This window comes from Zalophus californianus, chromosome X, assembly GCF_009762305.2.
Source record: "Zalophus californianus isolate mZalCal1 chromosome X, mZalCal1.pri.v2, whole genome shotgun sequence".
Taxonomy (NCBI): domain Eukaryota; kingdom Metazoa; phylum Chordata; class Mammalia; order Carnivora; family Otariidae; genus Zalophus; species Zalophus californianus.
The window spans coordinates 86,655,004-86,677,109 of NC_045612.1; the positions used below are offsets into that span (position 1 = coordinate 86,655,004).

Here is a 22,106-nt window from a genome sequence, read left to right on the forward strand (position 1 = left end):
CCCCTTCCCAGCTCCCTCCCCAATGCTGCTGTACCCACCACGGAATGTTGATAAAGGTGTCAAGCCTGGTCCCCCTCTCAAAAGGCCCCACCATGGCGGTGCCTGCCCAAGGTGGAAGACATGCCTGAATCATTCCATGGCTCAATTTGGGGGTTAGTGACAGGTAGAGGCATAGGGCTGGGCTTGAATGGCTCCCCTGTAGCTGAGGGGCAACGGTGTTTTCCAGAGGACGTCAGGAAGGGCCAGGCGCAGCAGCTCCCTCTGGTGGTCTCTGCATTCCACCAGCAGAGACAGGGAAGTGGGCTTCAGCAGTCTCCGGCCATTCATAGCTCTTAGCACTATTCCTGAGTGCAGGGTATTTAAAAGACAGTTTCTGCATCAGACAAACCCGAAATGAGGAACAGTCTATTGAAAATGCTAATGCCACACAAGACAAAGTAAGTTTGTGGAAGTGTTCCAGATTAAAGGAGGCTAAAGAGACGTGACAACTAAAAGCAAGACCTCACCCTAGACCAGATCCTACGATGGAGAGGGAAACGCTGTAAAGGATGTCGTTGGGCGAACAGACAAAACTGAAGTACAGATGGGAGATCAGATAATAGTATTGAGTCAATGTTAAATCTACTGACGCTCTTAATTATATACTGTGATGGAGAGAACATGCCCATTTGTAGGCAATGCGTGCTGAGGTACATTAGCCATGAAGGGCCATGACGCATGTAATTTACCATCACGTGGTACACACACACACACACACACACACACACACACACACTTACGAGAGTGTGCATACATGTAAGCAATAGCACAAATGGGGTAGTGTTAGCAATAGGTGAAGCTGGTAAAGGGTATACAGACATTCTCTATACTATTTTTATTTTTGCCACTTTCCCCTGGGTTTAAAATATTTCTGAATAAAAAAGCTGAAAGATGCAAAAGAGAGTTTCTGCAAGCAGTCAGAGTCTGGTGGCACATGGCTGAACTATTCCAGTGGCAGAGATGAGGAACAAGGACGTGGCTGTCTTCCCAGCAGGGCTACCAGACACATCCCAAGAGGTAGTCAGATACCCTGCGTTAAGTTGCCAAGGGACACCCGAGGCCTCTCATCGTTTGATCTCCCCCATCCTATAAGATAACAAAAATAACACCTTTGACACGTTCTCCTAAGGATCATGGGCCTCGGGTGTTGGCAAAAATTCGGTCACGAAAGGAAGGTGTATTGCTTCACTGATTCATCCAGTTAGTGTTTTGATGATCTACTTACTCTGTGCCGGGAACTGTGCTATGGGCCGAGTATGCAGCCTGGGGTACAGGAGGAGACACAACCCCTGTCCTACAGAAAAATCTATGAGCCAGTTGGGGATGCACCCACAACCACATAAATAAATGTGTATTTCCAAATGAGTGGACCAGAAAATAGACTTGGGAAACCCTGGGTTGTGTGTGTGTGGGGGGGGGGGGACAGCCTTTTTCCAGAGCCAGTGGATCCAAGCCCCATGGGTCTGATACACAGTTTCCCTCCCCCCAAGATTTTCTAGGTTAGAGGTCCCTTTGTACCTGATGCTGAAGAGAAAAGAAAGAACCACCAGTGTTCACCCCCTCCTGGGCACATCCCATCTGTCCCATCTGTTCTGGCTTAGCTCTCTGCGGGCCGTTCTGCCCTCGGGAGAGAATCAGGGAAGAGGCCAATGTGCCACTCCATCGATATCCCTGGGCTGGTGGACCAGCGAGCTTTGGAAAATAGTCCTTGTACTGATCTATGCCTGCAGGTGAATCTTACAGCAACACACATAATGCTCGCGGGAAGGCAAAGACCAGCAAACATCCTCATGTGGAAGCCTGGCAGCCTACGGGCCCTGAGAGTCCTGTCACTAGGGCGCTGAGTCATGAAAACAATACGACAGTCTTCCAAATGGACAGAATGACTTTGGGAGACAGCTGTGGAGCTCCCCCCGACCCCCGGTGTGGCACTGGTTGTGATACCCTTACACGGGGACAAAAGTGGAGTCCATTGCCTTAGGGCTCCAGGTAGGGTGTTGGGGAGGGAGTTGTACGAGTGTGTGTATGTGTGTGTGACTGCATGTGACACGATGCGTGTCCATTCCGTCCACGGGTCTCAGGGAGGACTGACCCTCACCTCTGATGCATTCTGGTTCTGGTCCAAAGAAGTTTCCGATCCAACAAACGTTTACTGAGCCCCTACAAAGTTCCAAGCCTTTTACTTTATACTTTGACACATTTTATATCATTTAATCTTTAACAATAACCCTTTAAGGTAGGAATTATCTGCATTGTACAGATGAGAAAACAATCGCAAAGAGGTTCATTGATTTGCTCAAGTATATCATACAGCATCTTTTTTTTTAAACACTCACACACTATACTCTTAGCTGAGGCCTGTCTGTGTTGGTCGCTTATCTTACAGTATTTTTTTTTTTTTTGTCTTCTCTACTTTTGGAGCAATTGCTCCCCTTGTACAAGCCCCCTTCTTCCTTCCACTAGCCCCGTGGGCTTTTCTTTTTTTTTTTTTAATACTGCATTTAATAGCACAAAAAATCACGAATACAAAGAAACTGGCAAAGGTGTTTGTCAATGAGATATCCTTGCCTCCTCCACTTTTCCGCTTTCATACCCATATAGGTCATGGGCTACATTTGTATAGACTTTTCTTGCCCCCCCCACAAACATATAACTGTTATGTGATTGGTCAGTTGAAGCTGAAACACCCATGGAGAAAGATGTTTTACGGTTACAAGGGCACACACCCCCCCCACACCACCCCCCTCCCACCCCACACTTTCCCACACAATCTTTTGGAGGAATATAGGATATGTACCAGTGTCACGATTTCCCTGCTCCTGCCTTCCCCGCCTAGAGCATTCCTGCCATTGAATTTTCCTTCAAGTGACTGCTTAGACTAGAGCCTCTTCTCCCGCCCCGTCTATTTCTCTTCCAACCAGGACCTCTTAGACACTGGGTACTGTACTGTTCAATTCTTACTCTGTCAGGCCCGTGGGCCACACGAGTAGGTCCTTTAAATCTCGATGCCAGTTGTCGTATGGGTGTCGCCATCTTCCATTACAGGTAGGTCTGTGTGTCGCTTCAGTAGGCTTGTGTATTCATTTCTTTCACTTTTTCTGACTCATGTTCCAGGACCTGTTTGTGATAGAACAGTAAATACCCTTCACTGTCCAGAACGTCCTTAATACTGGCCTTGGTGATGACGGCATCATCACACTTGAACCACTGGTCCTTGTGGTGCCGGATGAAGCTGGTGTAGTGACCACTCTCCAAGGTTCCTTGGTGATTAACCACAGCAAACAAGGAATACTTATTCTCATCGTTTCCACTATTGGTTGGCAGCTGCAACTGTCCATTCATCCTGCTCTCTTTACTCGAGGCCATAAATGGTGTCATATCCAGCTCCAGAGGAAAGGATATGTATGTAGTGATCTTGCGCCTCTGTTTGGCCGAGTGTTCAAACCGTTTGAAATGAAAACAGGCAACAACAGGCAATTTATTCATTGTGAGCTGTTTGGTAGATTCCTGGTAGCTTTGGCAACTACCACATTTGATTTTGGCACTGCTTCCCAAATGCTCTGGCCGTGTAAACCTTCGCAAGCAGTCCGTGAGGGTGGTGATTCCTGGTATGTGGCTTTCCCCATTCACACTGCTCTCCCTCCCTGGGCTCATGGGCCAGAAGGAGGTGCAAGAGCCAGGCAAGTCCAAACTGATGTCCCAGCATGGGTCTATGGTGGTGGAGACGCCATGGCAGGCTTGACAGGTGACATCAGACTGCAGGCCACCTGTGAAGATTTGGTCTATGATGCAGTTACAGTGGTTGGGGTTGTTGGCGGCCTTCCCAGCATCATCACCTTTGCAGTGCCTGTGCAGGACATCTAACGCTGCAATGAGGAACTCGTGGGCATCCTGTTGCCTGTAACCTGCTAAGTGACGGGCGTGTATCCATACCAGGTGCAGCAACTTATAAGGAACGTGAGGAGATGGGTTTCCAGAGTACAACTCCCGAAAAAGCGAAGACATCTCACAGACCAGACACAACTCAGGGCTTGGCATTTCACATCTGTGCCTGTCGGAGAGGAAGAAATCTCTCAGGATTGGAGTATGGGTAAGGGCCTGGACGATGCAGTTCATAAAGCACGTGTTGCCAAGATTGATCAGTCCTCTTAAGCCGATGGTAAAGCTCGACGTGATTCTTCTTCTCCTTGGGTTGTGTCCCAGCAGTTCTAACTCAGGTTTGGTCGTCTCCCAGCTTGGATATTTCTCACCCAGCCCCGGCACTGAACACTGCTGGTGAGAAACCTCAGTTGAGGTGGAGGCTTGTAATTTCAAAGCTTCTCCTTGCTCTTCTTTGGCAATTTGCTCAATGTCTTTGTCATATACATAGTCCTTACACATAAAGCAGTATATACCTCCATAGTAAAGGTCTACGGCTAAGTTGTGTTGTTTTGTCTCGGCGTGCTCATGAATGTGTTTCTCTGTGAAGCAGCCAAAGAAGACACAGGAAAGGCAAGAGTGAAGTCTGTTCAAATGGGTGCCACACACATGGCAGATGCACGACTTTGCCTTGCTTTTCCTAGTCTCTGGGGTTCCACACCACACGAAGCACTGGTAGATCACCCGCAGTTCCTGCCTCCAGTTCTCTCCCACCTTAAAGCTGTTCACGTGGGAACAGCCCGGTGGACCCACAGCGAAATCCACATCCAGGCATCCGCCCCCAGGGCCGCGCCGGGGCCGGGGCCGGGGCGGGGGCCGTGGCCTAGGCTGCGGCGGGGTACGGAGCCGGGTCTGTGGCCGCGGCCGGGGTCGGCGGCGGGGGGCACGACTGCGCCGCGGTGAGGGATCGGGGGGCCGCGGGGGGTCGGAGGGAAGGGTGGGGGGAGGAACCTCGTCGCTGCTGCCGCCACCGCCGCTCCGCGCTGGGTGCTCATCCTCCAGCTCCTGCTTCGGCTCCCCCTTCGGCTCCTGCTCCGCCTCCGGCACCGGCTCGGGTTCGGGCTCCAGCTTGAGCTCAAGCCGGCGGCCCGGACCCTCCGCTGTCTCCACCTTCCCGGCGGCGTCCACCTTCCCCGCCGCCTCCACCTTCCCCGCCGCCTCCACCTTCCCCTCCACCTTCGCCTCCGCCTCCACCTTCCTCTCCGCCTTCTCCGCCGTCTCCGCCGTCTCCGCCTCCTCTACCTCCTCCGCCTCCACTGGCGGCGGCTCCTCCCCCTGCTCGCAGGGCTCGGGCGGCCACTGGGCGTGGCGGCGCGGGGGCCACGCAGACCTGGGCTGTCCCCCGCCCGGCCTGAGGGAGCGCGGCGGCTGTGACAGCTGGACCCAAAAGGGACTTTCACTGAAGGAGGCGGCGGCGGAAGCAGGCGACGCCCCCCGGGAATCCTCCCGCCGTAGCCCCCTAGCGGAGGCCGCTTCGGCAGCCAGGCCTCGTTTCCTTTAATTCAGTATTTCCCAAACTTGCTTGTTCACGAGAATCACGTGGGGAGCGTGTTAAAATTACAGATTCCTCGGCTCCGCCCGCAGACCTACTGAATCAGAATCGCGAAGGGAGGTGCTCCGGAACCTGTATCTTTAACTAGGGCCCGGGAGGATTCTTATGATCAGGCAAGTTTGGGAAACACAGCTCTAATTCATTGAGGCTGGCGGGAAGGGGGGCGGGGACCGCGCAGTCTCTTTAAGGCGCTTCCAGTTCTCGGCTCCAATCGCAGCTCTGACCCCCTTCATCGTCTCCTCCCCTCTCCTCGTCCTTCCCTTCGTCCATGCAGCTTCCCCCAGCACTGCGGGGCCAGGGACGGAGGAATCGCCACGTCCAGAAACGTCCCTGGGGCTGGGAAACGTCCCCTCAGAGGCCAGGTCCTGAGGAGCAGTCAGAAACCGTGATAGGCCCTCATCCCCACAGCGGAGCCTGCCCCCAGCCCTGGCCCCCCTCCCACCCCAGCTTCTGCCCTTCCCGAGAAGGATGAAGCCCCAGGGCCACTCTGGGGACAAGGCCTGTACCCCAGGTCCCGAAGCGCAGAGCCGCCAAGGCTGCGGGGACTGAGGGGGCACGTCCCTCTGCCCATCTTATCGGTGCCCTGCAGAATCTCTGCCTGCCCCTCACCTCCTCCTCGGGTTCCCAAGGCCGCGGGTGGGATGACGATCTGGCAGTCGGCCTCCTGGCCCAGCAAACGCTGAGCCGCCCGGGGGCAGCGGGGGTGGGGGTGGGGGGGGACAAGGCACACCAAGGCCATGCCTACTTGCTGGCACCTCCCCGACGGCTGAGAAAGGGGAAGACACCGCCCCAAGACCCTCAAGTCTGGCGGAGCCCGGGTCGGGTCGGCAGCAGGTGGGAGTTGGGGGGTGGGGTGGGGCGGGGAGCAGCTTCTGTAGTGGAGCTGCCAGCAGCGGGGGGGGGGGGGGGGGGCGGGCCTGGGTCTGAGGGCCTCGCAGAACTCCTGCACTGAGAGCCGTGGGCACTTGGGGAAAGGGGCCGCTGATGCCAGGGAGTCAGGACGGCGCTGCGAAGAAGTAGATCGCCAGTGTCCAAAGATCAAGGAGAGGGTGTTCTAGGAAGAGTCCGTTCCCTGAGTCCTGGGACGGCTGGCCTTGGCCGGGAATACGCTGCCTGGCCCGTGGGGCTGTGCTGCCTGAGTGTACCCTAGCAGAGTTCTGCTTGCTTAGCGCTGGACCTTGGCCCTCAGCCTGGCCCCTTCCTGCAGTGAGGAGGTGGTGCCTGGGCCTCCCGGGGTTAGCAGCAGGACTTGGTCGTCAAGAATTAGGAGCCTTTAAGAAGAATGAGATGCTCGGTTCCCATACAGCTGAGGTCCCCAGCAGCTGCCCTGGTGCCCTGCCTTCCTAAGCCAACTCATTGCTTCAATTCCTTGAAGCACCTCAGCATCTTTCCAATAAATGCCTGCCCTCTGTGGCCTGCAACCAGAGGAACTGCAACTAGCACACCCACTGAAGGAATCCTGCTCCTGCTGCTGCTAGAAATGACTGAGGTCATGGAGTGGAGGGAGGCTGGGGAGGGTACTCTCATCCCACCTCCGCAAAGTGACGGCCGTAAGAAAGACCTAAAGATCTCTGTATGCCTAAGACTGTCTACCCTCTACCCCTGAAGCCTAACCATGGCAACCTGACTACCTTACTGATCAACCTCCAGCAGAAGCCCGCATGTCCGGCAGGTTCTGGAAGTCAGGAGGCTCAGCCATCATTCACCCAGCAAAGGTGTATTCAGCTCCAACCCAGAGCCGGGTGTTGCACTAGGAGCTGTGGACAGTGTGGAACCAAACAAGCTGGCCCCAGGGCCACAATCAGGGCTGGGTTCCCCAAAAGGCAGACTAAGGAAGTGTCTGGGTCACCAGCTGAGAAGAGGCACCAAAAACAAAAGAATAGAGAAAAAAATATATCGGAAACAGTTTGACATTTGATTTTTTTTTTTTTTTTTAGTCCTCATGAGAAAAGTCAGAATTTTGTTGTACTTCCTTACGTTTCTTTCCTGATTGCATGTTGCTTTTGCTGTGAATCACGTGCAGGAGGGTGGGGGGCAGGGCGTCAGCCTGCTTGCATGTGTCTCCATTCAGTCCTGGGCAAATGTCACCATGTCTGCCTCACAAAGACCTGACTGAAGGTTAGCGGAAGGGGCCCACTTAAGGAGAGACCCCTCCTCAGTATAGTCGGGCCACGTGGGGTTGAGCACAGTTCTGACCACAAGGTGGCAAAAGAGTATATGACACTTCCCCGGACATTTATACGTTTCTATAAAACTATTGGTTTATATCCCAATACACTCTAAAAATATTTTTTAACCTTGGGCTCCTTCACACATTTTTTGGGTTGGCATCTAAAATTTTGCATCAAAAATGTCAGCTGCAAACAATGTGAATCCTGACAAATATTAACATTCACAAACAAAACTGTTATGTCACAATTTTACATGAAACTAGTGGAACCTAAATACTTTAATTTGAGAGCGACCATCATCTTTTAAAAATTCACAAATGAGTTCTTGATGGCTGGGAGCTGTACATTTTTCCTTTTCTTCCTAGGTTCTTCATTCTATTCTAGTCTAACAGAATTTCACCCAAATATATTTTTGCACTCAAAATTATTTTATTGTTAATTCTATCATCTTTCCCTAAGGCAAAAATGTATATATATTTTGCTATTTAAATGCTTTTTAAATGTTCCTGTGAGCCTAAAGCTCTAAGTGTTGTGTAAAAATTTACTCTTGCTTGAGTTATTATGACAATTAGTATTAGAATGCAATGGATCAAAAAATTGTAAGTATATTACAAATTCTGCTAGGTAATTATTAAACGTAAAAATTAAAGTGTATTAGAGATGTCTTTTTTTTTAAAGTTAGTGGGTGTCTTCATGGATAAATATTGCTTATGGCTAGAATGAGACAGAATTCAGCATCAGTTCTCTTTTCTACTTTGTGTTTGGTTAAACGTTAGCACACAGGAACCTCCGTTATATAAATAACTAAATGGGAATGCACATTTGTTTTAGCAATGTTACTCAAGTCTCTGAATTCCTTTGGAGCTCTATGGGGGGGGTCACACAATGATTTGTCTTCAAAATTATTTTTCCCGATTTATCAGCTGACAGCTCCACTCCATGGGGTTTTCCTTCAGTTTTATGGGAAGCCATCTGAACTGCAAAAGGATTTGATCCCCATTCATTTGTTAGAGCAATTTTTTTTCTTCACTGTTGACGACAGTGTTTGGCACTGTCTGGTGCCCTGTAGATTTTATACCTTGGGGCAGTGCACCCAGCTAAGAATCAGGATAGGTGAAAGGTATGCTTTGTTTTGTAAAATGCAGAAGGGACCATTGATCCTGCCACCACATGTGTGTTCTCTGGCAGATTGATTTTAGGAAATATGAAATACGAAATTTGAGGATAATAGATCCTCTTAAAACTCTGCTTGTTTACCCCGTGGAGAGTACCTGTATCCCCAGGGTAATGCACACTCCACTTTTAAGGTTGCTGGTTTATATTTATTACGATAAAACAAATATATACAATATTTGTGGGTTTTTTTTACTTTTTATTATTTTTTAAGTTTTTTTTTCTTTTAAGATTTTATTTATTTACTTGCGGGGGAAAGCACAAGCAGGGGGAGAGCAGCAGGCAGAGGGAGAAGCAGGCTCCCAGCTGAGCAGGGAGCCGGATGCGGGGCTCGATCCCAGGAGTCTGGGATCGCGACCTGAGCTGAAGGCAGGTGCTTAACTGACTGAGCCACCCAGGCGCCCTGTGGGTCTTTTTTTTGAAAGATTTTATTTGAGAGAGAGCGAGCGAGCACGTGGGGGGAGGGGCAGGGGCAGAGCATCTGAAGCAGACTCCACAGGGAGCCCCAATCTTGGGGCTCGATCTCATGGCCCTAAGATCAGGACCTGAGCCGGAGGCTTAACACCCAGGTGCCCCCAATACTTGTGGTTTTTAAAAAGGGTTTAGAAGGTTTAGAAGAAGGCATAACATGAAAAGTTAATCTCTTCCCTGCCAATCACACCCAATCTATTCCCCTGAAATGACTACTTGTTAACAGTTTCTTATGTACCCTTTGTGAACTTTTCTATGCAAATACAAGCATGTCTTACACATTTATCCTTTTTATGAAATAGAAATGAGACTAACATACATATTGAGCTACAATGTAGCACTATATATTGGGCATCAGGCAGTTTTCTCCAAGTGGATCTACATAGCCAATGCAATGCCAATAAAAATTCCAGTGAGTTTTAGGGGGGAGACTTTCACAAAATTAATATAGAAGAATGAAAGGCATCTTCCCCCTTCCTACTTTCTCCTTCTTCCTCCTGAAAATGAGGATATAATGGTTATAGCTGAGTAACCATCTCGTAACGAGAAAACGGATTACCTCTGGACCTATTCTTACATGAGGAAAACAAAAAAGCCATATTTTACCAACTCTAAGATAAGAGGTACACCTCTTCATGTTTCAGCATCTCTGAAATCTTTGAATGACAGTTTATGATTATATTTGGCAGCATTTTTTTTTCTTTCTTGGTGGTACATATAGTAATGGTGTGTCTTACAGTCAATAGTGTCTTAGAATCAATAACACACTTGAAACATCATCGTGTTTGAGCCTTTGTTATTTGGATCCCAGTCATCTATAGGTGATTACAATTCTAAATGATAGCAAGCTTTCCAGTTCACTCCTAGTGATGTCCGAAGTCCTTATCCTAGCCTTTAAAGCCTATAGAGTCTGACCGTGGTCTCTTAGACCTCACTTCCTATCAACTCAGCCTTGCCCCAAACAAACTGGAGTTACCGCTGTTCCTTGACTACGCTAAGCAGGCTCCTGCTTCCAAGCCTGCACCTTTACTGCTACTTCCGCTTGGAAAGCTCTTCCCCTAGAAATCCTCATGCCTTTCTCCCTCACGTCAGATCGCTGCTTAAATGCCAGAGTCCTTCCTTGATCTCTATATAAAATGACACCCCATCGGGCGCCTGGGTGGCTCAGTTGGTTAAGCCACTGCCTTAGGCTCAGGTCATGATCCTGGAGTCCCGGGATCGGATCGAGTCCCGCATCAGGCTCCCTGCCGAGCAGGGAGTCTGCTTCTCCCTCTGACCCTCCCCCCACTCATATTCTTTCTCTCAAATAAATAAATAAAATCTTAAAAAATAAAATAAAATAAAATAACACCCCATCTCTGCTTTTTCTTCAAAACACTACCACCACATGATGTGTTAAATATTACACATACATATTAAAAAATTACTATAATGTAAACTCCACGAGAGTAAGATGTTTTCTATTCCCAATGCCTTTTTGGCACTTAATGCATATTTAAATATTTGTGAAACAAACGAATGCATGCTTTTCATTATGGGTGAAGTTGACCATATTTTCAAATGTTTATTGGCCATCGTTTGCCTATTTTTTTGGCTTCTTATTAACAATAATAAGTAACACTTATATGGCACCTGAAGTATGCCAAGAGTTGTTCCTTCAATAGGTTTAACCCTTACTACAATTTTAGGAAGTCGGTGTTGTTATCATCCCCGTTTTAGAGGTGAGGAAACTGAGACACAGAGAGATTGAGTGATGCTCAAGGTCAGACAGCCAATAAATGATGGACCTGGGATTCAAACCCAGCAGTGGGAATCTAGAGTTTGGATTCTTTATCCACTAAGCTATTAACCCTTCATCTGCCATACTCTAGTGTATTTTTCCCATTTATCATTTGACTGTTGTATTTTATTTCATTTTTAAACTTTATGATGTTTAAGATTATTATGTAGTCAAGATTCTCAAACTTCTCTTTATTCTGGATTTTAGTGTCTCTTTTTTTTTTTTTTTTCTGATTGCAAAAGCATAGAGCAAGTGCAAAAGTCCTGAGACCAACAGGAGCTTCATGATTTTAAGAAATGAAAATAAGGCCAGAATGACTTGAGTTTGGTAACCAAGAAGGAGGAGAGTGATATGAGGGTAGAGATACAAGCAGGGACCAGATCACCTGAAGCCTTGCAGACCATTGTATAAGATTTGAATATTATCCCACTAGCAGTGGGAATCATTTGGCAAGGGAGTAGCAAGGAATTGACATGATATGATTTCTAATTTACACACAATAATTATAATCAAATAATTAAAATTTATTGACGATTTATTATATGCCAGGCACTTTTATAAGTATTTTACTAAGTTACATAAACCTCTTGACACCCTGATGAGGTAGGTACTAATATTATTCTCACTATAGAAATGCAGCACAAAATCATTAGGTAGCTTGAATTTCCTTGTGCTTACTCTCCGCTTCTATACCTGTTCCCACTCAGAAGATACCTACTATCAACCATAAGATGTTTGACACCTACTTTGTCCAGGCCCCTGACATCCCATTCGTGGTCTGCAAGTTTTCACTGGGCTAAAGAAAGGGGAAAATGGCAAATACACTCAGCACCAGGGCCCTTGGGTCTAGTTGCTAGTCAGGCGGGCTCTTCCCATCCCACTTAGACCACGCCAAACTTCGCTAAGCTCAGGAATAGCCCCCCTGCCGGCCCATTCATGATGACCAAGGATCCAGCTCAGTGGTCCCTACTTGTCATTGCAGCAGGACAAGACTTCATGCCCTGCACCCCCAGAGCCATACCAACAACCAGGAGAATGAAGAATGGGCTCATCGGGATCCAGGAGGTGCCAACCCTACAGAGGGAAGCAGCAGGCCTAGCGGTGTGCAAGGGGCACAAAATGGAAGAGTTCAAGCACACATCTAGCCCTGGGGTAGCCTGTACATCTGTGATTCCAGTGTCTGGGGCCCTTCTCTGACCGAAACAAAGGAGGCTCACAAAGAGAGCAAGGTCATGTTTGTGAGGGATGTAGATCTATTGCAACGATGTAGGTTACACTGTATCATATTCTAACCAGCCATTCCTGCAGCTTTGCGGCCAGAGGTACTCTGTGTCTCAGCTTCCCTCAGCCTTTAGCAACTCTATCATCCTTCAGACTTCTGCCCCATTTGACTTACACTTTTGATTCCTTACGTATCTGCTTCATACTGTGGCCTCTGAACAGCCTCCTGCGTTCTGGCACAGCATCTGGCCAACCAACCCTTGTATCCCTGTCCTCGAGGGAAACTCTGGAATCCCAAAATCCGTATCCGGTGCTGGAGGTCAGCCTTGTGGGATGTAGCAAGGCCGTGGGCCTGAGCTTCGACAGAGGCACAATAAAGAACACATTCCCCAGTTTTACTCACTGAAGTGTGGAATCTGACTTCTTGTGCTTGTCCTAAATGTCTCTTTCAAGTTTGAAGGGTGGGAAGGGTACATCTTGTTACCAAAACTAGTAGTTAAAAGTCCTGATCACACTTTTTATTCTTTTTCAAAATTTTGTTCCTCTTTAAATTTTTTTAAATTTTTTATTTATTTGGTTTATTTTTATTGAAATGTATTTGATATATAACATCATATAAATTTAAAGTGCACATGTTGATTTGATACATTTATTTGTTGTAATATGAATTGCCATTGTAGTGATAATTAGCACTTCTATCACATCATATAATTATCATTTCTTTTTTGTGGGTGGAATAATTAAGATTTAGTCTCTTGGCAAGTTTTATGATTATAATATAATGTTGTTGCTTGTATTCGCTATACTGTACATTAGATCTCTATGGCTTATTTACTACTGGTTGCAAGTAAATCCGGTTCCTTTTAAAACCACTAAAAGCAATACAAACAAAATTATATTAAATTTTGGAATTAATAGAAATTTAGCAATGTCTAGCGAAATCACATGTGTATTCATTGTTTGGCTCTGTAATCCCACCCTAGGACCCTAACCTAAAGATACACCAACAAAAGTACAGGATGACATATGCACAAAGCCATTAATTGCAACACTATGTATAATAACAAAAGACTGGAGGAAAAAGTCAACAAATGTCCATCACTAGGGGACCAGTTGAATAAATTACAGTGGAGTCATAAAATAGAAAAACTGGGAAAAAATTTTTAATAAATTAAAATATAGAATACTATGAAATGAGATCGATATCTATATGGGAATAATATCTGGGATATGTTGTTAACTGGAAAAAGCAAAGTATAGAATATTGTATACAGATGCCACCTTTTGTGTAAGAAAGTTGGGGAAATAAAAATACTTACAAAATGTTATGAACTTATCTATTTATTTTTCTTTCTGGAAAAATAAGTATTTCCTAGCTCTGTTCACTGAAAAGACATAGCAGCAATGACAACCTAGTAGCAATGAGTATATCTAACGCCCAGATTGTGGTCTCTAAATGTCATTTCCCACCAAAAGAAGCCAAACCTCCTTCAAGAAATTATTAGTTGTTTATGGGTCTGTCACAAGAAATGTACAAAATGAGCCTGGAACATCTTGTTTTGCCAAAAAGCAAGAGCGATATCAAAGATTAATATAATCATGTCAAAGGAACACAGGATCCAAGATGAAGGAGAATCCCCACTTGCCTATATTGAGACAATAAGAGCATCAAAAAACCTACCATTAATCAAGCGTCAGATGTATGAAATACATAATTTCAGAGAGACATTAAAAAACAGTGGTTACCCCCGGCTGATACTAGGGCACCAAATTATTATTGCAAAAATTAATAAAGGGAAAAATCAAGAATTTACTCTGCCTTTCCTTCATGAACAGTATTTCAGGGTAACCAAATAGTGATATTCTTCTTTATGCAACAATTCCAGATAGCAAACACGGAAGGAATGACAGAAATAGTACATCACCATTTACAATACCTAATAACAAATCTAGGCCATGGTTTCTCAACCCCAGCACTCTTGATATTTGGGGACAGATAATTCTTTATTTGGGGGCGGTCCTATGCATTGTAGGATTTTTAGCAGCATGAGACACTATTAGCACCACCACCCAGTTGTGATCATCAAAAATGTCTTCAGACATGGAGGACAATTATCTCTGGTTGAAAACCACTAATCTAGGGCAATGATCATGAATGGATGAGAAAAGATTAGGCAAATGATGATGAAGAATTTTACAATGGATGGACCAGATTGATCTCACCTGAACCCACTGATCAACTTTAGCATCGCCAAAAGTGGGATAGCTAGATATTATGTGCCCCTGATGTAATGCAATAGTAAGCATCAGCACCACCTATGGTATATTGATGCCAAAAATAAAAAAAAAAAAATTTGAACCTAAATCTAATCAAGTGTCTAGCTCTAACTCTCAGTTAATGGTAAATATAGGAGATAGAAGAACAAGTTCATTTTCACCACTAAAAAACAATCGGGCAAATCCAGAATGTGGAATATTTTATAGAAAAAAAATGACCTGTTTTCTTCAGTGATAAATAGGATTTAAAATGGGATGAGAGGGGCGCCTGGGTGGCTCAGTCTTTGAGCGTCTACCTTCTGCTCAGGTCATGATCACAGGGTCCCGGGATTGAGCCCCACATCGGGCTCTCTGCTAAACGGGAAGCCTGCTTCTCCCTCTCCCACTCCCCCTGCTTGTGTTCCTTCTCTTGCTATCTCTCTCTCTGTCAAATAAATAAATCAAATCTTAAAAAAAAAAAAAAAACGGGATGAGAAAAAGAAAGATGGGAAAACTACAGATCCTTTTTTAGCTTTATTGAAGTATAACTGACAAATAAAAATTGTATATATTTAAGGTGTACAACATGATGTTTTGATATACATATACATTGTGAAACGATTACCACAATCAAGTTAATTAACATATTCATCACCTCACATAGTTACCTTTCTTATGGTGAGAACAGTTAAGATCTCCTCTCTCAGCAGATTTCAAGTATTCACTACAGTGTTATTAACTACAGGCATCATCATGCTGTACATTAGCTCCCCAGAACTTAGTCATTCTGCATAACTGAAACTTTGTACTCTTTGACCAACATGTCCCCATTTCCCCCACCCTCTGGCTCCTGAAAAACACCATTCTACTCTCAGCATCTATGAGTTGGACTTTTTTAGATTCCACATACAAGTGATGTCATGCAGTATTTGTTTTTCTGTGGCTGGCCTAGGAAATTTATAGATTTTTAAAAGAGACTTAAAAGAGATAACAACCAAATACAGTGTTACAGTTGGTTTGGATCCTATCTTAAGAAAACCAGTTTTAAAAACACTTCTTGAAACAATCAGGGAAAATTGAATATGAATTCTTATTTAAGTACATTAAGGATTTATTGTTAATTAGTGAAATGTGATCATGGCATTGTGATTATGTTTTAAAAAGCATTTTTCTGTTAGAGATGCACATTCACATTGCGTGAGATAATATTATTTCTAGGATTTGAGTTAAGACTCCAACAAACCTCACAGTGAGGAGAAAAAATGAAACAAGATTGGCAAAATGTTGAAAATTGTTGAAGCTGAGTAAAAGGAATTTGCTATACTAATCTCTCTACTTCTGGGTATGTTTAAATTTTTTCATCATAAAATAAAATGAAATTTTAAAACAAAGCAAGTATGATGTCTGCTCCTGGAATGGTGTAGTTGGTGTACTTCTCCCTATTCCTTCTGCTAAATACAGTTAAAAACCCTGAACACTGTATATAAAATGAACATAAGAAGACTCTGAAAAGTAGACATAAGAAGGAAGACTGGCTCTAGACATCAGAACCCAAGGACTGACACAGCAGTGAGTTCTCTGAGGTTTTGTCTTGTTTTGCCTCATATATTCTAGACTGAGTGCTGCAGAAGTGGAAAACCTCGAGACATCAATGGGCACAGGTAAAAAAAAAAAAAAAAAAACAACTCCTGAAAAGCCTGCTCTCTCAGGCAAAGGACCAGGAATAGGGCAACCTTGCAAGATAGAAAAGTTTTAGATAATAACCACTCTACTCCAACCAAGCACCACAGGAAAAAAAAAAAAAACTGCAGCACCACCCATGCTAACAAAGGTCAAGTGCAGAAAGTAAACTTCTACCCTTCCAGAGGAGGACAATTCGGGAGGCAGAACTTTCATTCCTACTGGGTGGTAACAAGCCCCCTCTGTCTGACACAGTATCAGTGGATACTACATGGGAAACCTGGACTTCCTGCCCACCTGTTGGTAACAAGGGGTCCCTCCTCTTTTCCCCACTGGGGTGGTGTCAGAGGAGTCCCAGTGGAGAATTGGTGTTTTCACCAACATCCAGCAGTTACAAGCATCCCTCCACACTGTGCTGTGAGTGGAGGTTATAAGAGGAACTACGACAAGGCATCCCTGCTCCTTTCAGCCAGAGTGGTAATAGCAGGGGCACAGTAGAGACCCCAAGCCCCCACCTTGCCAAGCAGTAATGAGAAGACCCTCCCCACAGGTGCCAATGAAGGCTGACTGAAGAACCTCAACTTTCATTCCACCGGCAGCAATGAAGTGGTATTCCCCTTCCCATGCCGGAGCAGTGTTAGAAGAAGCATGATAAAAAACAGAAGATTTAAGCAAGATCCAGAGTCTTGTAACATAATACCCCAAAAGTTCAGGTTTCAATAAAAAAAAAAATTACTCATTATATCAAAAGCCAGAAAAACTCCACTTGAATGAGAAAAGACAACCAAAAGGCACCAACAACAAGATGACATAGATGTTCATAAAGATGCTTCCCCAAGCAATTACAAACATAACAGAAACAAACAAAAGAAAATGGAAAGTCTCGTCAAAGAAATAGAAGACATAAAAAAATAACTAAATGAATTTTTAAAACTAAAAAATATCATAACTGAAACTTTAAAAATTATAATAGATGGGCTCAACAGCAGAATGGAAGAAACAGGGGAAAGAATGAGTGAACTCGAAAATAGAACAACAGAAATTATTCAGTGTGAACAATAGAAAGAAGATAGACTGAGGGAAAAAATGAACAGATTCTAAGAAGCATGTGAGACTACAACAAAAGATTGAACATAAGCATCTGCCTTCGGCTCAGGTCATGATCCCGGGGTCCTGGGATCAAGCCCCACATGGGGCTCCCTGCTCGGCGGGAAGCCTGCTTCTCCCTCTTCCACTCCCCCTGCTTGTGTTCCCTCTGTCTCTTGTCAAATAAATAAATAAATAAAATCTTAAAAAAAAAAAGTTCAAGTAATCCCCAGGAAGGCAGAAAAAAGAATACAGAGAAACAAAAACAAAGAGATCAAACAAAACCAAAAATAAATTAAATGTCAGGCATAAGCTCTAACTTATCAGTAATTACATTAAAGTGTAATGCAATGTTCAAAATGCTCAAAATACCATTAGTTGAAAATAATAGTAGACAAAAAACATGCCCCAACTATATGCTGTCTATAAGAAACCCACTTCAAATATAGCAACATGGGTAGTTTGAAAGTAAAAGGATGTAAAAATATATGCCATGCAAATATTAATTAAGAGAAAGCAGGAGTGGCTATACACTTAATATCAGATAAAGTAGGCTTTGGAGTGAAGAAAATTACCAGAGACTAAATATCCATGAGTCCATATTGTTATAAATAAATGTTTGAATAAATTAATGAATGGGGAAAAGAAACAAATGTCCCTTGCAGAAGAATTCCAAATAATTTATGTAGATACTCTGCTCTCAAGGAGGTTGAGCTCTCCCTCCTCAACTATGGATTGCACATAGTGACTTCCTCCCAAAGGGTATAGTTTGGAAAGAGTAAACAAGTAAAGCAGTGGAGAAACCTGACAAACACTACCTTGGCCAGGTGATCAAAGTCGACATCACATAGATAGTTATAATCTTGGTATGATGTCATGAGAATGGCACTTTACCGCTGAGATCGTCCTTTCTAAAACCCATAATCTCACACAAATCACGAGAAAAATATCAGGCAAATTCCAATAGAGAAGCACTCTACAATATGCCTGACCTCCACAAAACTGTCAAGGTCACCAAAAACAAGGAAAATCTGAGAAGCTGTCACAGCCAAAGGAGCTTGAGGAGACACAATGCCTAAATGTAACTGTTATCCTGGATCTGATGCTGGGGCTGAAAAAAGGACATTGGGGGAAAACTAAGGAAATGTGAATAAAGTATGGACTTCAGTTAATAACAATGTATCGATAGGGGTACATTGATTGTAACAAATGTACCATACTAATGTAATGTGTTAGTAATAGGGGAAACTGGGTACAAGGGATACATGGGGACTCTGTACTATCTGATTGATTTTTTTTGTAAATCTAAAACTGTTCTAAAAAATTAAGTCTATTAATAAAAAAAATTATTGGAGATATTACATAATTATAAAAGGGTTAATATGCCAAGAAGACACAGCCCTCATAAATGTGTATAAACCAAAGAGCACAGCTGCAAAATTCATGAAGAGAAAACTAATAAAACAAGAAATAAATTCATAATGAAAGTTAAAGATTTCAACATATCATTCTGAACAACCGATAGAAAAACTACACAGAAAATCAGCAAGGATATAGGAAGAATTCAGAAACACTATCAAACAATAGAATCCAATTGGCATTTATACAATATCCCACCCTACAACAGCAGAATGCACATTCCTTGTAAGCATTCACAGAACATTTACCAAGATAGACCATATCCTGAACCATTAAAAAACCTCAACAAATTTAAAAGAATTAATATCACACAGACTGTGTTCTCTGATCACAATAAAATCAAACTAGAAATCAATAACAGAAAGATTATAGGAAAATTTAAAAACACTTGGAAACTTAAGAACACATTTCTGAATAATCCATGGATCAAAGAAGAATGAAATTTTTTTGTCAGTGCATATAACTAATGAAAATTACATCAAAATTTGCAGGACACAGTTAAAGCAGTGCTGAGAAAGGAATTCATAGCATTAAATGCTTACGTAGAAAAGAGAACAAGTCTCAAATTGATAATCTCAGCTGCTTCAAAAAATGAAAAACTATCAAGCAAAGGAAGGAAATAATAAAGAGCAGAAATCAATAAAACTGAAAATGGGAAACAATGAGAAAATTAATGAAACAAAAAGCTGATTATTTGAAAAGATCAATAAAATTGACAAACCTCTAGTAAGACTGACAAAGAAAAAAGATACAAATTACCAGTATCAACAATAAAGCAAAAGATATCACTGTAGACCCTGAAGAAATAAAAAAACAATAGTAATAAGGGAAAACTGCTAACAACTCTACACACATAAATATGACAATTTAGATGAAATGGACCAATTCCTCCAAAAAATACAAACTACCGCAACTCACCCAATATAAAATAGATACTTTGGATAGCCCTATAACTATTAAGGAAACTGAATGTGTAACTGTGAAAACTCCCCAATCAGAAATCTCCAGGCCTAGATAGTTTCACTGGAGAATTCTACCAAGCATTTAAGGAAGAATTAATACCAATTTTATATAAACTCTTACAGACAATAGAAGAGGAGCACTTTCCAACTCATTCTATGAGGCCTCTGTTACCCTGATAACAAAAGGAAAATTACAGACCAATATCCCTCATGAAAACAGACTCAGAAATCCTTAACAAAATACTAGCAAATAAAATTCACCAATATATACAAAAATTATACACCATGATCAAGCAGGCTTTATTTCAGGAATGCAGGACGGCTTTAAAATTTGAAAATCAATCAATGTAACCCACCATATCAGCAAACTAAAAAAGAAAAATCATATGGCCCTATCAATTGATCCAGAAAAGTATTTGACAAAATTCAACACTATTCACAATAAAAATTCTTTAAAAATTGGGAACACAGAGGAACTTTGTAAAGAACACTGACAAAAAATCTATAGGTATCATACTTAATGGGATGGACTGAATGTTTTCCCTCTAAGGTTGGGAACAAGGCAAGGATGTTCATTCTTACCACTGCTATTCAACATAGTACTGGAAGTTCTAGCCAGGGCAATAATACAAGAAACAAACTAAAAAAGGAATAGAGATCAGAAAGAACAAATAAAACTGCCCCTATTTTCAGAAGACATGATTATTTACATAGAAAATCCCAAGGAGTCTACCCAAAAAAACCCAAACTCCTGCAACGAATAAGCAAGTTCAGCAAGTTTGAAGGATACAAGCTCAACGCAAAAATGTGAATCACATTTCTATATATTACCAACAAATATGAGGAAACCAAAATTAAAAGCACAATACCATTTGCAATTATTCCAGAAAATGAAATCTCAAGGCATATATCTAACAAAACACACACAGGATGCATATGTTGATAATTTCAAAGTTCTGATAAAAGAAATCATAGAAGATCTAAATAAATGGAGACACATACTGTGTTCATGGGTTGGAAGACTCACCATATAAAGATGTCAATCCTTCCCAAATTTATATACAGCTTTAATGTAATTCCTATAAAAATTCCAGCAGGGTTTTTTTACAGATGTAGGCAAGGCTATTCTAACACTTACATAAAAAGGCAATAAAAAAACTACAATAGCTAAAACAATATTGAAACAGAGGAATAAAGCCGAAGGAATCACACTGACAAATTTTAAGACTTCCTTTATAGCTATAGGAATCAAGACTGTGTGGTGTTGGTGGAGAGATAGACATATTAATGGAAAAGAACAGAGATCAATGACAGAGAGTCAATGATCAGTGGAACAGAATTGAGAAACTAGAAATAGACTCACGCAAGTATGGCCAACTGATCTTTGACAAAAATGCAAAAACAATTTTACGGAGGAAAGACAGTCTTTTCAACAAATGGTGCTGGAGCAATTGAATATCTATAGACAAAAAAAAAATGAACCTCTACTTAGATCTCAAATTTTATACAAAAACTAACTCAAAATGAATCTCAAGTTTAAATGTAAAACTATAGGGCGCCTGGGTGGTTCAGATGGTTAAGCGTCTGCCTTCAGCTCAGGTCATGATCCCGGGCTCCTGGGATCGAGTCCCGCATCGGGCTCCCTGCTCCTTGGGAGCCTGCTTCTCCCTCTGCCTCTCTCTCTCTCTCTCTCTCTCTCTCTCTCTCTCTGTCTTTCATAAATGAATAAATAAAAATCTTTTAAAAAAATAAATGTAAAACTATAAAACTCTTAGAAGAAAACGTAGGAGAAAATCTTCAGGCCCTAGGGCTTGGTGAAGAATTCTTAGACATAACACCAAAATCATGACCCATAAAATAAAAATCAGCAAATTGTATTTCATCAAAATAAAAAATAAACTTTTGGGAACGACTCTTCTAAAAATTAAAAGATAAGTTACAGACCGGAAAAAAACTATTTGCAAACCACATACCTGACAAAGGACTCATAACTAGAATATACAAAGAACTCTGAAACTCAACACTAAAAACAAATCCGATTAGTAAATAGACAAAAGACTTGAGATATCTCACTGTGAAGAGGATAAACAGATGACAAATAAGCACATGGAAAGATATTCAATATCATTATCTATTAAGGACATGTAAATTAGGATCATAATGAGATACCACCACACACCTATTAGAACAGCTAAAACCAAAAATTGTCACAACACCAATGCTGGTAAAGATGCAGAGAAACTTATCAAATGAAATGAAAGAAAATGAAAACTTATGTCCACACGAGAATGTGTATTTGAATGTTCATAGCAGCTTTACTTGTAATAGCTAAATTTAGGAACAACCAAAATGTCCTTTTATAGGTGAATGGTATATCC

At 42.9% G+C, this 22,106-nt stretch overlaps 1 protein-coding gene across 1 annotated transcript; it reads right to left on the reverse strand.

Moving 5' to 3' along the window:
- Positions 1-2,204: 2,204 nt before the first annotated feature.
- Positions 2,205-6,248, reverse strand: USP27X (ubiquitin specific peptidase 27 X-linked). The gene is made up of 2 exons (XM_027607588.2): positions 6,016-6,248; positions 2,205-5,452 (listed from the first exon to the last, which is right to left on the reverse strand). The coding sequence occupies exons 1-2, from the start codon at positions 6,246-6,248 to the stop codon at positions 3,103-3,105; spliced, it is 2,583 nt and encodes an 860-aa protein (XP_027463389.1). The 3' UTR covers positions 2,205-3,102.
- Positions 6,249-22,106: the final 15,858 nt, after the last annotated feature.

Coding starts and splice junctions, on each gene's coding strand:
- USP27X (XM_027607588.2), bottom strand. CDS start 6,248: ATGGCCTTGGTGTGCCTTGTCCCCCCCCACCCCCACCCCCGCTGCCCC. Junction 5,453..6,015: donor TCTGCGCTTCGGGACCTGGG/GTACAGGCCTTG, acceptor ACTGAATTAAAG/GAAACGAGGCCTGGCTGCCG.